General features: G+C 45.8%; 1 protein-coding gene across 2 annotated transcripts in view; it reads right to left on the reverse strand.

Moving 5' to 3' along the window:
• The window catches only part of CHCHD6 (coiled-coil-helix-coiled-coil-helix domain containing 6), a 226,045-nt gene extending 216,742 nt beyond the window's left edge, over positions 1–9,303 (reverse strand). The window contains exon 1 of one of the 2 annotated variants that reach the window (XM_080683523.1): positions 9,131–9,303. In XM_080683523.1, the coding sequence (XP_080539649.1) occupies positions 9,131–9,217 (87 nt within the window). In that variant the 5' untranslated portion in view covers positions 9,218–9,303. Of the gene's footprint in view, positions 1–8,935 lie in introns of both variants that reach the window. The other variant, XM_080683524.1, reaches the window with a different exon arrangement.
• Between the last annotated feature and the right edge of the window lie 8,052 nt (positions 9,304–17,355).

Genomic DNA, 17,355 nt, shown 5'->3' on the forward strand with positions numbered 1-17,355 from the left:
TCCAGCTGGAAGGAAGATGGCTTGACTTGGTCTAAAAACATGATTGCAGAGAAGGGGTGAGAGTAAAGAAGAACGATACTCAGAGAAGTCCAAGGTTCCGCCTGACATAGCACAGGTCCCTGAAGAAAACCAGATGGGAGGCTGGTGGGCTCACCTCGGTGAGGGCCTTGAATGACAAGGTAAGGAGGCTGCAATTTATTCTGCAGTCAACTGGGAGCCACCAATGGTTTCTGAAGAGGAACTGGAGCTTCATCTTATACAGAAAAGCCTGGCGCTAACAGTGCACATCAGGACTAAGAGGACAGAAATGCAATCCCAGAACTGGGGGGATGAAATGGATGCAAGAGGCACCAAGGAAGTAAAATGATTGAAGACCTGGCAGCTGACCAGGGCACAGGTCAAGTGAAAGAAGCATTTTACAGAGTGGAGTATACAGTATGATCTCATGTATACTATAAAAAGGGAAAGAGTATGCTTTTATATGGAGGCTTGAAAAAGCCTGAAAGGATTCGTGAGAAATTATAAGCAGGTGTCATTTAAAAATAAGATGCATCTTGAAGGAAGAAAAAGTCTTAAAGGACTAAATGAGGGAAAGACGACAGAAAAACACAAACCTGGCTAACTGGAGATGGGGTGTCTACACTGAGCCAAGAACAGTCCTTGTGTGTGTGCAGGGGTATCTAAGTCCATCCAAGCAGCTCTGTTTCACAGGCAAATAGACAGATTACACAGGAAGCTGCAAGAGGTTGCATGAAGAGAAACAGGGAATCCCTGGCAACGAAGTGCTAAGGGGCAGACCAGAGAGGAGGTGATGTCCCCAAACTCCAGAAGGGGGCAACAAAGCTCATAGCTGCAGCAGAAGCACTCAACTCTAGAGTGATGACAGGGCTTCCTATCTATAATAATAAAAGCATAATATGCAAATTGACTGAACAGCAGAATGACCATCCGGACGCTATGACGTGTACTGGCGCTAGGCCAGCCAAGGCAGGTGCCATGCGATTGGTCGGGAGCCCACCTTCACCCCACGATCACCCCACAGAGGGAGGCCCAGGCCACCGGCCAGCAGGGCAATCAATCAGAGGGCTCCGTGATCACCCCAAAGAGACAGGCCCAGGCCACCCTCTGTGGGGCAATCGACTGGGGGGCTCCATGGAACCGGGGAATGGGGGGTGCGGGGCGGCAGACGTGGGCAGCGCCAGGCTAAGGCAGGTGCAGTTGGCGGGGGGGGGGGAGGGCAGGGCCTTGAGGTAGCCACAGCTGAGAAGGCCTACCCTTGCACGAATTTTGTGCATCGGGCCTCTAAAGATAATGATAAAAACAGCCATTACCCAATATTCATTGAGCATGCCCCACATGCCAGGCCCAGGCTAGGTGCATTCCCATTTTACAGATGAAGAAGTTGGACTCAGGGAGGTGAAACAATTCACCCAAGATTACAGGAAGTCCTAAGTGCTGGCACCAAGACTCCCATCCAAAGCTGGGGTACCTAACGGTGATACTTGTACCAGTGAAGACAGGCAGTAAAAGAGCCACTCTGAGGTGACAAGTAAACATGTGCATAGAAGGGCCAATTCAAAATTTAGAAAATAATAGTAAAATATAGATAGATATAGATATAGATATATAGATATATTTCTGAAAGTCACATTTCCCAGTTTATGGTGCTTTATTGAGCCCCTGGGTAGGGAGTGGAAGAGGAATATGTATGTACTTATAAAACAGAAAGCCTACTTAAATTAGGAAAATGTCAATATGAAAATTAGCACTTGTTAGTCTTAAAATGTTACTCATCTAGACACATTTGAGAAGTAACAATGTGGAGGCAGCTCCTAAGCATTATTCTTCACATTAACTAATGTATCAGCTCCCCCGTGGGCAGGAGACGCATCCTCCTCATGCAAGGAATGGAGCAGGTGTGGTGCAGAGAGGCAGTTTGCCCAAGGTCTGTAGTGAGTCAGCAGTTAGCTAGGTCTGCACGGCCATGCTCATGGCCTCTCAGGGCACCACTTTCTAAGGACCCACTGGGTGCCAGGAGATAAAACTGCAGCTCACTGCTCTCTCCTAGCAGAGCCTAGGGCTCCTGTCAGGCTGAGCACCCAGGGCAATTTCCAGAAAAACAAGCTTGCAGGGAGTCAGGTCTGCCAGTGGTAGTAAAGGAGTAAGCAAGAAAGAGATCATCTCTGCCCAGAGTAATAAGCACTGGGAGGTGAACACAGGATCTGCAGGACCGAGGATGGTGACCACTGAGAGGTGGGGCAGTGACATCACGAAAGGCGTCCTTCAGAAGGTAACACTTGAATTGATCCTAAGGATGAAGAGGAATTTAGCCAGTCAAAGGGAGAGAAAGTACTGCACGCTGAGAACAGAATACAGACACAGAAGCATGAAACAGTTAAGAGTATAGCAAGAGCAAGTGTCCTCCCAGCCAGGATGTGTAGCAAGAGGTAGCAATTGGTGCCAACCCGCGGAGGGCTTCGTGAAGGGAGGAATCTGCCTTTGACCTAGAGGCAATGGGGAGCTTGTAAGGATGGGAAGGAAGGGAGCACCACAATTAGCTTTAACACTGAAGAATCACTGAGGCAAGAAGCTGGTAACAGGGGCTGCCTCAGAGCAGGACTGACAAGGTGGAAAAGAGAGATGTTCTTTTCCCTATGTGCCTCGTTTCAAACTGTCTGAATTTTACCATTTGGCCGAAACATGTGAAAAAGCAAAATTTACCTTTAAAAAAATTGCCCTGTTAGCACAAGGAGGTATAGATTTGTGGGAGGCAAGCCTATGGGGAGAAAGAACAATTTATCAGATGGCTAAGAGGAAGAGAATGGATCTAAACTGAGGTAAAGAGAAGGATAAAGAGAGGAGGATAAAACAAAGGATAAGGAGAAGATAAACAGTTGGAAAGGAGAACTCAAGATTTGTCATTAATTGTAGAAAAAGAGGAATGCAGGATCCAGCTTTCTGGATGAGGTTCTGGGTGGAGCCACTCACAACCTAGCAAACGGTGATTTCTAGGTAACAGAAGAGGGGACGTGGGTGAGTTCCACTGGAAATAATGAGTTACAACCGCCCATGCAACATGTAAGGGAACATGACCAGCAACAAAAAGGAACTACTGATACATGCTTCCACATCAATGAACCAACACCAAAAATATTGTGCTAAGTGAAAGCCAGTGGTAAAAGATGTATGAATGCATTTACATAAAATATCCAGAAAACATAAATGCATGGAGGCAGGATTAATGGTGACCTGAGGCTGGAAGTGGGAATGGGGAAATAGGCACAAGGGATCTTTTTAGGTCTTGCAAATATTCTAAATTCCAACTGTAATTACAGTTGCTCAACTTCATAAGTGTGCCAAAAAAAAAAATCACTGAAATGGGTGAATCCTATCTAATAAAAGGGTAATATGCAAATTGACCATCACTCCAACACACACAAAGATGGCCGCCCCCATGTGGTCAAAGATGGCTGCCCCCATGTGGACACAAGATGGCCGCCACAAGATGGCCAGCAGGAGAGGGCAATTGTGGGCGATCAGGCCAGCAGGGGAGGGCAGTCAGGAGGGACCAGGCCTGCAAGGGAGGGCAGTTGGGGGTGATCAGGCCTGCAGGGGAGGGCAGTTAGGGGTGACCAGGCCTGCAAGGGAGGGCAGTTGGGGGGGACCAGGCCTGCAGGGGAGGGCAATTGGGAGGGACAAGGCCTGCAGGGGAGGGCAGTTGGGGGCAACCAGGCCTGCAGGGGAGGAGAGTTAGGGGCAACCAGGCCGGCAGGGGAGGGCAGTTAGGGGTGACCAGGCCAGCAGGGTAGGGCAGTTAGGGGCAATCGGGCCGGCAGGGGAGCAGTTAGGCGTCAATCAGGATGGCAGGGGAGTGGTTAGGGGGTAATGAGGCAGGCAGGCAGGCGAGCGGTTGGGAGCCAGCAGTCCTGGATTGTGAGAGGGCAGTTGGGCATCCCTCAAGGGGTCCCAGACTGGAGACGGTGCAGGCTGGGCTGAGGGACACACATCCCGATGCATGAATTTTGTGCACCAGGCCTCTAGTTTTATATATAAAATACATCTCAATGAAGCTGCTTAAAAAAAGAAAAATCACCATCATCAGATACAATCTTTGCAAAGCTCCACTCCTGATTAGAGAACTGCAGTGTTGCCTCTAGGATAACATGTAAACAGCCTTCCCTGGCATTCAGGTCCCATTATCTGTCTGGCCTCATCACCTGGTCAACTTTTCTCCCACATCCCAGCCCATGTGGCTGCCATACACACAAGTTATGGAGTTGGAACATCTGAGCTTCCAGCTCTACCACTAACTCACTGTGCCCATGGGTTACTTCACCTCCTTGAACCTGTTTCCTCGCCTCTGAGATGGGGTTGATAATATCTCACAAGGTCAGCAAGGGGAATATCTGAGATAGTGCTCTCAAAACACTCAGCAAAGAGTAAATATATACACATTGCCTGGCTGGCTCAGGCACATCTTCAAAGTCACCTCCTCAGAGCAGCATAAGTTGACTATCCTTATTAGCAGGTGTCCCCATTACTCTTTACGTTTCTTTCATAGCACTTGCAGTTCTTTTATTCCTTTGCCTTTTTTCTTTCTCTCTTTTGGTCTGTCCTCCCTACTGGGCTGAGGTCTTCATGAAGGCAGGGACCTTATGCTTTGTCCCTTTGTCTCTGCAAACCCAGGCCCTATGTCTGGTAATCACACATTCACAGCAAGCATTTTACTGAGGTGATGGACAAATGATAGCCATGAGTACAATGCTCAGCATGTGGCTTCTCTGGTGTTGGCATGCTTGGGAACTGTTTATTGTGTACCTTACTACATCCTCCTTGATCTTCCCCTCAGCAGTGGCCCAGACTGACCTCACAGGAGCAATAAATGATGGTCAAGGTGATGATGGGTTTAAATGAGCCTGGGAACACACCTGAAGCGGCAGGCTGGGGAAATGACTAGGGAAGAGCCACCTAGTGGTTGGAAAGGAAAAGGCTGAAGACAGTGAGGAGCCTGGAAATTGAGGAGCAACCAATTTCAGTTGAATCACCAAAGATGGTTGCTCACACTGGGCAGAGAAAAGGACATGATTAGGACATTATTGCCACATGTGTGCCTTCTTTTCTTATTGGAGGATGAGGTTAAATAACACTTGTTGAAATGAAATCTTATGTATTTCACATATGCTTGCTCTGAAAACAAGTTGCATGTAATTGCAGCATTTTGTATTAATTAAATTTCTTTTACCTTCTAAGAAAATAGGGCTTGAACTCACTATGTAAATTTATGCAAATAAGTGTGCAAACTAGTAAGGCCCTAGCATTTCATTTTAAGGGAACTAGAGCACTTTCCAGGCCCAGGCCCAGGGGATTAAATACAAGTGGTCTTTATGAATATTTAACTTTCTCCGAAGGAGCTGGGGCAGATATTCTTCTTTGGCATCTACCCTCTATTAAATTAATTTCTTATTTTATATCCAACGATCTTGTCTACTGATTTTTTTAAATATATTTTTTTTATTGATTTCAGAGAGGAAAGGAGAGGGAGAGAGATAGAAACATCAATAATGAGAATCACTGACTGGTTGCCTCCTGCACCCCATCCCCCTACCCCCCGCCATGTGCCCTTGATCGGAATTGAACCCAGGACCTTTCAGTCCCCAGGCCGACACTATGCACTGAGCCAAACCAGCCAGGGCTTGTCTACTGATTTTCACTCACCTGCCTAAAGACAAAGTGAACTCCCCAACCCTCAAGTAACTTTGCGAACAAAGTCACTACACCAAAACACTTCATTGCTGCCACCTCCTTTTCTCTGATCTCCAGGAATATAAGGAAGAGGGGGAAGAAGGGGGGGGGGCGGGCATCATGGCATGAACCTCACAGTGTGACTCAGGACTAATCATTTATTCTCTCTAATGAATTTGCCCAGCAGTCAACCTGTGACCAGAGCTTCCTCTCATTTTAACAACCTCTGGTAGAACTAAATGAGGCCCCAGCACCTAGCAGGACAGGTGGAGGCTTTGTCTCAGAATTTTCTTGCTGTCTTGCATATCAGTGGTGGGGAAGGAGCTGGAGTAGTGAGAAAAGGCTGCTTTTTGAACCCAAAAGATCTGGATAAAAGTCCCAGAAGTTACTCAGGTAATGCCTTGGATGAATTCCTTAACCTCCCTAAGCCTGATTCTCCATCTTTAAAGAGAATTTATACTTTGCAGATATGTCAAGAAAACTAGAATAAAATGTACCTGTCTGACACCCAAAAAGTAGATGTTCCTCTGTCAACTTAAAGGAAATCACTTCTTAAGGGAGTCCCCTGAACCTTAGAAAACTCCCACTGACCTAACTTTCCAACATTCCCCAAACCAGGATACCAGGTGACAAAGGTGGGAGAGCACCCAAACAGAGCCAAGGCCACGGGTATCTTTCTAAATTTCAATTCAGGTTCCTACCTCTCAGTCTTCCAACACCAACCTCATTTTGTCTTTGGCAGGAGTCAAGTTAAGATTAGGTAACACCAGCAGGCAACAAATGTATTTGCTAAGGACTATGCCAGGCAGAGTGGAGGCCCCCACTCTACTATAAAAACACTCGGTACCTCTGTACTTTCTCTAAACACTTCAACACACATCTTCATTTCATCGTAGGCAGCACCTAGGATTTCACACCCTCCCGCCACCCCCCCCCACCCCGCTTTGTTTTTTAATGTGGTTATTAAGACTCAAAAGATAAGTTGTTCACCCAATGTCACACAGCAAATAAGCATCTGCCGAGCAGCTAGGCCTCCTGATGTCTTTTTCTGAACCACCTCCCTAACTAACTCGCCTACACCCAGCTCTGTGCATTCCATTTAAACTCGGTCTCTGTTTCACTGAGTTCATCCATTCAATCACTCAACATTTACAAAGCACCCACTTTTTGCCAGACACAGGTGTAGGAGGAAGTAATAACATTCAATGAACAGGCCCGAGTTGCCTACTTCAATCCAGTTCTACCGCTTGTCACCTAGGTGATCCTGGATAAGTTACTTCATCTCTCAGTGCCTCAGTTGTCTTTAGACTATAAAATGGGCATATAGAATTCTACATCTCTCACAGGGCTGTTGAAAATTAAATGAGAGGACACCTATGTATCCCATGCCCCCAATAAGCATTCAAATATGAGCTACTTTTATTAATCAGACAAAAGCTTTAGCCTCAGAGCTTATCCTGCACTGGGAAACACAATAAACAAGTAAATTATTAATAGAAGTTTCAAATGGTGATAAGCACTATGAAAAAACTAGATGTGTGACAGTGTGGGTGGGAAGGGACTTTAGATTAAGTGGTGAGGGAAGGATACTCAGATATTTTAACTATAACAAGGATGATAAGAGCCGGACATAGAAAAGCTGGGGGGAGGGGTGGAATGTGGGGGGGGGGGGGGATAGGGCCTATAAAGGAAGCATTAACCAGAACCATGATGTAGCCAGCAGATTTCATAGGAAAGCAAGCAGTGCAACACATTAAATCCAAGTAGCTGAGACAGAGACTGGACTGCCTCACCTTGGCAACGGACGATGTAGATCTGGAGGGAAATGAAAGCATCTGGCACAATGGCAAGGTGGTTGACAACACCATGTCTGGAAGCTACAGTTACAGCATCCAGAAGAGTCTGGCTTTTGCAAACATCCCTATGGAGCTCAGTAAGGTAGGACAAGTGGAAGTTGAACTACTAGGCAAACATTATCCTGCAATCATCATACAAGAACCCTTGGTACTGACGGAACCAGCCAAAAACCGACTTCAGAAAAATGTTGGAAAGGACACGATTTGAAAAAGACCCTCAACAGTCAACTGAATTATGGTTGCTTTGACTATACTCAAAATTGATTTGCAGGGAAATAGGAAAAACCAAGGGTTCATTTAAAAATCATCAAAATCTAGATTTAGAATCTTAAAACCTGTTTTCTCAGCAAGATACATTAATAAATTAGTGCTATACATTGTTGTTTCAAATAAAGAAATTAGAAATAAATGTTTTATGATCCTATATTGTTGCCCATAAATTCAATTGGTAAGACATTTAGATGTTTGTTAATATACAATCATCCTTACAACAGAATTAGAAGACGTTATATAATTTTAGAAACATATGTATATGCTTATTACCTGAAAACAAATTAATAAATTATGTAAAAATAGACCAACAGCAAATGCAGAGATCCTGTGCTTGGAGCAAGCTGACATCTTGCTGGGACAAGGAGGTCCTAAGGCTAGTGACTAGATGGGGGGGGGGGGGGTGGGAGGTCAGACAGGTCAGAAAAATCAGCAGCACAGCTTTGTAAAATAAGGTAAGATCATTCCTTTTCATCTTAAATGTGCCAGGCATTCATTAAAACCCTTGCTTAAGGCCTGGCCTGGTGGTTCAGTTGGTTGGAGAGTCGTCCAGTACATCAGAGGTTGCAGGTTCCTGCATAGGGAGGAGGCAACCGATCATGTTTCTTTCTCACACTTCACACCGAGGTGTCCCCCGCCACCCCCTGCCACCCGCCACACACACACACACACACACACACACACACACAACACACACACCTCTCTTTAAAAATCAATAAACATGTCCTCCAATGAGGATTTAAAAAAATGGGAAGGGGGGACCCTTGCTTGGAATTTTAAGCAAGGGAAAGGTGTATGATTTGAATTACAACTTCTAAAGTGCCCCTTTGGCTGCAATGTTGAGAGGCTGTTGCAGTTGTCCAGGGTTGGCAGCAGCATCTCATGTACACACAAGACACATACACTTGGTATGTGGTGGAACAGATTTAGGTCTGTGACAGTTAAGTCAACTGGGGCAGGAATGTGGCCTCACCATCTCTCTCGCTCTCCAATTTTCCTCCCGCAGTGGTGAAGCCTGAAGGTAGCCACTCCCTGCACGGGGACCCTGAGAATTTTCCAAGCCTCACCTTCCTCATTTACTGGGCGGAGAAAAAGATGCTCACCACCATGGAGTAGGCAGTGCTCCACCAGCAAGGTGCGCACACTCGCTCTCGTGGCGCACCTCCCCTTAGGTCGGCATGGCCTCCTCACCCTCGGGCGCCCTCTACACCCGCCCTGCCCCGGCCGCGCTCGCTCCTCGCGCCCACCGGCGACCCGCTCACCCGGATGCCCTGTAGCACCCGGACCCGCTCCTCCTCGTCCATTCCGAAGGACACCCTGCGGCCCTCGCTGCTCTCGGCGCCCCCCATAGCAGGAGGCGGGCAGGCAGGCGAGCACGCGACCCGGCTCCAGAGCAACCAGTCAGACGCTGAACTGTCGCTTCCGGGACTCGGGCTGCTCTGGCACAAGTCAACAAAATGACGTTTTATTGGCTGCTGCTGGAAGTTCGGCCAATCATGTGGCGTTGACCCGCGCGGTATTGTGGGAATTGTAGTCCTGTGGGCCTGTCCTGTCTTGCAACCCAGGAGTACGGGGAGGCGTGGCGTGGCGGAGCGGTGGGCGTGAAAAAGGCGTTGAAAGTGGAGCCACGGGTGCCTACGCGAGGAGAGCCTCCAATGGCACGGTAAGTGGACAATACTCGCTTTGAAAAGGTCGCCCTTGAAGAAGAGCTGAGAGTGATGTTCTGAGGCCAGGAGACCACCGAGGGGCCTGAACTAAACTTGAGGAGGTGAATTTGTTATGGTTCTCGGCTTGGTTCATTCAGCAAACTGATATTGAACCCCAGGCAAGCATTGACCCAGGCGCGGGGAATTCAGTGACTAACAGACGGGTCCTGCCTTCCTGCTTTTTACATATAATAGAAGAAACAAATGAAAAGACAGACAAGCATGTAAATAAAGTTGCTAACCACTGTAATAAATGCCATGAACGAAATTAAAAAGAGGAGTCCTTCTTTAATATGAGAGGCCGGAGCAACCTCTCTGAGGAAGAAGCATTTGAATTGAGACCTAAGGTCCAGTAAGGAGTTAGCCAGGAGAAGATGGGGAAAGAGCTTTGCTGGGGGCCAACTAGTGCAAAGGCCTTGAGTCAGGAAAGACCTTGCCACATTCAAGAAAGAGCGTCTAGCTGCATGAATGGAAAGTGAGAAGCAAGCAGAGGAGAGCCAGAAATAATGAGGTCAGACCACGAGGGCCTTATATTCCAAGGTCAGAGTTTTATTCTTAGGAGGGCAGTGAATGGTCATAAGCATTTAGGAGACATTATCCAAGGAGCATACATACAATGCATTGAGCACGGTGTGTTTGCTTCTCACACAGGCCATATGTGTAACGAAGGAACACAATTGATTGCTGTTCACAGCCACAGCAACCATGAATGAAGTCCCCTCTTGTTCATTTGAATTGCTGAATAGCTTTGATTTGCCAAAGTGGGCCTGAAGTTAAGTTTGGAATCTAGAACGAGGGAAGACTGGATTGCTACATGAAATAGCAAGGGTAATTTGGAGTTCCTTTTGGCAACCAGGAAAGAAAGGAGTGAGGAGGAGAAAATAAATGAGAGAGACCAGTGAGACACTCCGACATGCGAATAGCTTGGGTGAAGGAGACAGTGAACATTCCAGATGTGCAGCTGGGGAGGATTTTTATGGACAAGAACATATGCTAATTTTATTCAAAATACTTTGATTTGCAAATCTCCCTCCATCCCTTCTGCCCTGCATTTCTTTCCTATAAGCAGAGCCTGAGTAGGGGATTCTGGGGCAAGTAGTTTATTGGAAGAGTGCCTCAGAAGAAAAAAAGTGAGGGAACAGAATAAGCTAAGTAAAGATGGAGTCAAAACTAGAGACGCTTTAGCTTGATCCCACATGGTGTTCAGGAGCACAAATTATGGCCATAAATAGTCTCACTGTGAGGCAAGGGGACCAGCCTTATCTCCCACATGTCAGTCATTGGCAGCCCAGGACAATTCCCCCAGAGAGTTGCCAACATCCATACCAGTTAGGGTATGGCTTCACCAGTCAATAAAAATTATGGGTGGGGCACTTTCAGCACCCTCTACATGTTCCCCATATTTTTCAAGGCCTTCTGAATACCCAAGCATCATCTATGACTGTGAAGGTATTATCGTCATAATTAGCAAGTTAATATTAATAAAGGAATGTGAGCAAAGGGAATGCCAGACATTACTAGCATGGTCATCTTGGCAGCTTTACCAGGAAGCTACAGCTTCACACTCCCAGGGAACCACTCGTCCATTCCCTGCAGATCACTGGGGGAAAAGATTGAATAAAGGGGGAGATGGGCACATGTGCAGTAAAGTCAGGGTGATGTAGGGAAGGTTCTTGTCTGTCAATCTAGTCTGGGAAAAGGTCATTGGCTAAGAGTGTGGAGCCACTGCAAGCACATGAAATCTTAAAGCGTTAATTGATTAGTTTGTAGAAGCTCCTGGTTAAAAATTTCCAGACAAAGAGTTCCTTCACTCTTGTTCTTGCTTGCTCACACTTGATCTCTCTCGCTCGGTGACTGAATTTGCCTGTGTGCTCACTTATTCTCTCTCCATAGCCATGTGGCCTTAAGCAGCAGCATGGCCCATGGCCATGCAGACCACACACACAATGGAGTGCAAGTGGGAACACAAGCTAAATTTGCCAGATGCTGGACTGTACTGTACTTTAATATGGACAAAAATTCTGGGCAGTGGCCTTAATTCTGGCCCTGCTGAAGACAAGATGGGACCTTGGAGGAGAACACCCTTAATTTTACTTCATTTTACAATAAAGCTTTCCACAAAACCCCATTCTCCCATAGGGACCTCAGGCAATTATTTTCTTTACAACACTCTAAGAACTCCACTTCTACTGATAACAAATTGAGGGCTGTAAAACTTGAAGGAAAAGATAGACTTCACTTCTGGGCCAGATGACAAAATGATTAACACACAGCTAATTCAGGAAAACAAGAATCAGAGCCACAGGTGACCATGAGATTGTGTGTGCCTCACCACCACCACCACCATCTGCAAAATCCTGGGACAAAATTGGAATTCCACAAGACTTAGCATGAGGGTTGCAATGACAACAGCATAGCTAAGCCTCATGAAAACACAACAAGTTGTGTGTTCCTATTTCACAGATGAGAAAACCGAGTTGCAAACAGGTGAAGATAATGTGACATACATGCAAACAAAGTAAGATTGAGGATTAAATAAATGTAGTGGCATAGGAAGGATGGGAAGGGAAATTATTAATTTTTTTAGCACCTTCTCTGTGTCAGGCTCTATGACACAGGCACGCATTGTTTTTCTTGCAGTCAATCCATGACCAATTGGAAATCATCCTGAGAGAGTTATTACCCCATTCAAAGTCCAGGAAACTGAGGCTTTGGGGAGATAAGTGTGGCAGGCCCACTAGTTGCTGGCTAATAATTATTTGCTCCTTTCATACAACAGAACCCCAATTTCCTTTGGTGAAACAAGGTACTTCGTTAGAAAATTGGCCTCTTAGGCTACCACTGGCCAAACTTGGGACACTTTGAACATTAATGACACTTTCACAATGTGAGTTTATAACAATTATGTTTTTTAATCCAATGGTCCATGTGGAGAGGGAGAGAAAGAGAGAGAATAGAAAAAAGGGAGAAAGTTCTTTACAAAAGAATGCCAGCAAATCAATGTGAGATTTAAAAATTGCCATTTTGGAAGATGCAAGATGGCTGCAGTCTAAGGAAGTTTTGTCCACTTGCTCCCAGCACTGGACAAGTTCTATGTTCCTATTTCACAGACAAGAAAACCGAGTTGCAAACAGGACTGTGGCTAACCTGCAGAATATTTGACTTGAAAAGCCAGCTGAAAAATAGCTGATTTGAAATACTCCCACTGGGAGCTCTGAGAGGAGACAGGAGAAGAAGGGGAGTGGGTGAATGGAAGAAACAAAAATCTAAAACAAAAGAAAAAGGACAGATTCGAAAAGAAAGGAGACTCACATATTCAGAAAAGATACATCCAGAAAAGATGAAAAATAGATGCATATCCACTCACAGAGAGAGACGGAGAGAGATAGTTTGAGGGAGAGAGGGAGGAGGAAGAGGGAAGAGAGAAGAGGCCTTAAAGCAAAAGAAACCAGCATCAAATGAAAAGGGAACCCACTGGATAGGAGAACATTTTTGCTAATGATACAGCTGATAAGGGGTTAATTTCCAAACTATATAAAGAACTCACACAACTCTACAAAAGGTAGACAAACAATTAAAAAATGGACAAAGGACCTGAATAGACACTTCTCCAAAGAGGACATACAGATGGCCAAGAGACATAGGAAAAAAATGTTCAAAAGCACTAATCATCAGAGAGATGCAAATTAAAGTGACAATGAGGTATCATGTCACACCTGCCAGAATGGCTACCATCAATAAACCAACAAGTGCTGGCGAGGATGTGGAAAAAAAGGGAGCCCATGTACACTGCTGGTGGGGATGAAGACTGGTGCAGCCACTATGGAAAACAGTGTGGAATTTCCTAAAAAAAAAAAAAAAAAAAAATGGAACTGCCTACATAGCTCTTTCCTTGATCCTCCTTTCTCTTTCCCTTCCCAGCACTCCTCCCCATTGCTCCAAAATAGTAATTCCCTTATAGTTGATTTGGTAGCCCCCACTAGGGAATTAGTTGTTGGATCCTTGGGAGGCAAAGGTAGATTGAGGTATCTTTCTATTTGGGGGGCCGGAGGTTGGTGGAGGAGAAAGCCAGGAAGTGTGAAAATCCCTCCAAAGTGCCAAGGGTTGACCCAAGACAATAGGATCAGTTGACCAATCCAATATGCAGAAGTAGCCAAAAAGGGAAAAGAATAAGCATGTGGGTGAAGAATAAGCATAATGTGGCAGGGAGGTAAGGAAGTTTTCCACAGGTGGTTCCTGTGGCTGCTGCTGAGTGTTCATGTCTGCCCTTGATGGGCCATTGGGGGACTGAGAGCGGATGGGTTTTGTTGACCCAAAGGTTTCTATGGGATGGATGAAACTTCCAGCCCCAGCCACGCTGCTACAGGATGGTTCCTGGAATCTCCCTTGTGGAACTCCCAAATTTGCCCCTTACTGCTTTTTATAAGAAACAGGCTTTGTGTCTTTTGTTTTTCTGTGATGGGATAAATACAGAATAATCCCAATTTTATACACTTTGTAAATAGAGAAAACTTAAGATCTTCCTCCAAGCCCAGCCTTGATATCTTTGCACTTAGACTTTCAGTCTCGTGAGTATTATAGACATCTTGTCTGCCAGACCTAAGAAATTCACTCATATTCCCTGGCTGGTTGAGTTTTCTTCCCTGAGTCTATAGATATTCTTCATCACAGCAGAAGAGAGGTGCTTTGAGGTGTTTTAAATGTTTTCTGTCTACAGGTTTGTTGCCCGTTACAATCATCTGTCAGATTCATAAAGCAGTAGTATGTACTTATTCCTGTTGGTTGATTTTATTTAGACATTAATTCTTGTAGCTGTTAAAAAAGGAAGAAAGGCAGAGGCGGAGAGGAAAATACTCACTCATCACAGTTAAAGGACAAGAAACACACATAATGCTACAAGATAAATAAATACAGAAATAAAACCCATGAATCTTCTAATAATCAACAATTACTATTCTCCCAAATTAGATACTGGAACTTGCAGAAACCAGTCACATCTTGAATAACTATTACTCTACATCTTTTGCCAAGAGACGACACTTCTATGGTTGAGGGATAAATAAATTCTTGTAGGTGAAATGATTCCTGCAAGTGAACAGGAACCAAATCAGAGAGGCCAATGTGCTGGCTCCAGTTTTATGAGGCCAGTTCCTGGAGAAGAGATACATCAGAGCCTCTGAGATGGAATCCTGGGTGATTCCTCCCATCCCAGGAACACCGCCAGCTCTGTCACCTCCTGGTCACATCCCTGAGACAGTCATTCCAGTGAAATGGTATGGCTGTACTTAGATATTTCACAGCTGGAAAATAGCTAAAGCCACAGCAGAAAAGATCTGGCCTTAAAGAAATAATCAGTTTCATTCCCTTTTTCTCTCTGAACACTTTCTACATCCAGGGAGCATCACTCCAGCTCCTAAGTGCTGAAAGGACACACATGCATTCAAGGAGAGAGTCAGGGCCTGAGAGAGAAGGAGGGGCTGAGACCAAAGAGATGACTATGCAAATCACACCCCAAAGTCCCTTATCCCACACCCTTGCCATGGTTGACTTTCTGCTGTTTCATTTCATTCCTACTAATTATGAGTGTCAACCATGCGCTAGCACTCACTCCGCACTGATGACACAGTGGTGAATACCTAGATGCTCCTGCCCTTGCAGAGCTCCAGTTTTCGGGGAAAGGTGCCAGACCTTAATTAGAAAATCACACAAATGTAGCATTACAAACTGGTAAGTGTAAAGGCTCTGGGAAGTATAACAGTCTGGGCTGGTAGGAGCATGTGTTCCCAAGCTGTCTGCAGAGGGAAAGGCCAACAGGTCCTGGACCTGGCTCTTAGAGGTCATGATACCTCCTTGCCCAGACCTCTGGGAAGAGGGGCCATCCAATGCTGGTGGCCTCTGTTTGTGGGCTATGGAAGCGGTCCCAAACTACCTCCAGAAGGCATCCTTCTCCTTGCCTCCCAGCCCCCTTTCACTTGCCTCCCTCCAGTGTCTCCCCCTCCACACCACCCTCTGATTACTTCCATTCTGCATCCCTCTTGGCCACTTGCTAAGATGTGGGCTCCAGCAAGTCAGAGCTTCTCTGTAAAATGGGGATAATCACAGTAGCTCAGAGAGAATCAGAGGCCTCCTGTGAGGTTTCAGTGAGTCAGCATCTGCAAAGCAGACAGCGCAGCTTTTATCCTCCCCTTCGTAGAACAATGCCTTTAGCACTTTCTGCTCTTCACAACTATCAATAGGCCTTCCTCCCCAGGATGGGGCACTCAGTAGTTGGCCCAGGACATTCCTTAGATAGGGGTGCCTCTCCACTTCCTGTTTATCAGTGTATCCACACCAGGCTTTCCTGGCCTGGCCTTTACAGTTCATTGCCATGTGCTTGTATGCATTACCTCAGTGGATTCAGGTCAGGCTCCCCATATAGTTTAATTGGAACATAAACCCTGGAGTGGCGGAGTCACTGAGTGGGCAGGTGCTCTGTGGGTGCAGCCTCTCAGTGGGCAAGAGATGCGCAGGTGTGCGGGGCTTCAGGCAACCAGGGCACACCTGTGTGGGAGCCCGCAGTTGCCTGACTCAACCAGCAGAATGCAGTCTGTCCCCGCTACTCCTCCGCAAGTGGGTTTGGGCTCTGGGGTGTGCTTAAAACACACTGAAGTCACACCAGAATCCTTTATCAATGCCAGGCCTGGGCCCTTCTGTGGGAGAGGCAGAGAGGCAACTGGGGCCTTGTGGCAGAGGAAGCACCCCGCCACCTAATCTCAGGGATCCCAGGGAACTGGGAAGACAGTGATGGAGAGTCTGCATGTGAGCCCACTGCACTGAGTGCTGGAGTCTGAACACAAAGAGCTCAGCCAGTCCAGCGCAGCTCTTGTGAAGTGTTCTGCTTTAACCTCCCTCTTCTTCCAATTGACCGCGATTCTGCACCTCAGGCTTGGAATCTTGCTGCCCAAATTATTCAAGAACCCCAAGGGCTATGCAGAGACAGTGGCTCCTACCTGGGCTTGAGGTTGACAGCTGTTTGAATGATGGTCACGATACATTAAAAATAATATTTTACTAGATTTTGGGGTGATTATTATATTTAGCGTTATCCTTTCTACTTTTATGTGTTGCTTGAATTTTTACGCAGAAAAGTAGTGAGCATATTTTATTTTTGCTAAATTAGTATTTATTTTAAAAAACAATGAAGAGATAAATGAATTAAATGTACACTTAAGGAATAGGAAAAAGTGAAAAATGAATTCCAAGAAAAAGCAAAGGCAAATGTAGTTCTTCATTATGTGGTCCTTTTTATAGGTTTCTTGCTAGAGGGGGAACATCCTTGGCTGAGAAAGCAGAAAATGCTAAGACCCTAAGGCAGTAATGGGTTTAACAAGGATTCAGAGGGATCAGGTCAGGAGATGACAACCTTAGAAGGACCAGGCCAGGCCATTCCTGCTGGTCCTGTGGTTGAGCCCCTCTCTGTAGTGGGATTTCATTCATTCATTGCAGAGTAAGGGGCTGTAAATCACCATGACCAAGATTAACTCTGGGATCCTCCACCTACCCATCCACCCAAATAACGGATACAGAATTCCTGTCTGGCACAGATGATTTCGGGGTTCCTGTCTTAGAGAAGCCTCCAGAATTATATGTTTTGGGTAGCGACTTAGAGATAGCAACCTAGGAAACTCATTTTATGATAGGGAGCATAGTATTTTTATTTAGTTTGTGAGAAGTACACTTTTTAAAATATCATTATTCACAATTTCCGTAAGATTCAGACATCCTGGTTGAAGACTATTTTT

This window comes from Plecotus auritus (genome assembly GCF_963455305.1).
Source record: "Plecotus auritus genome assembly, chromosome: 8".
NCBI lineage: Eukaryota > Metazoa > Chordata > Mammalia > Chiroptera > Vespertilionidae > Plecotus > Plecotus auritus.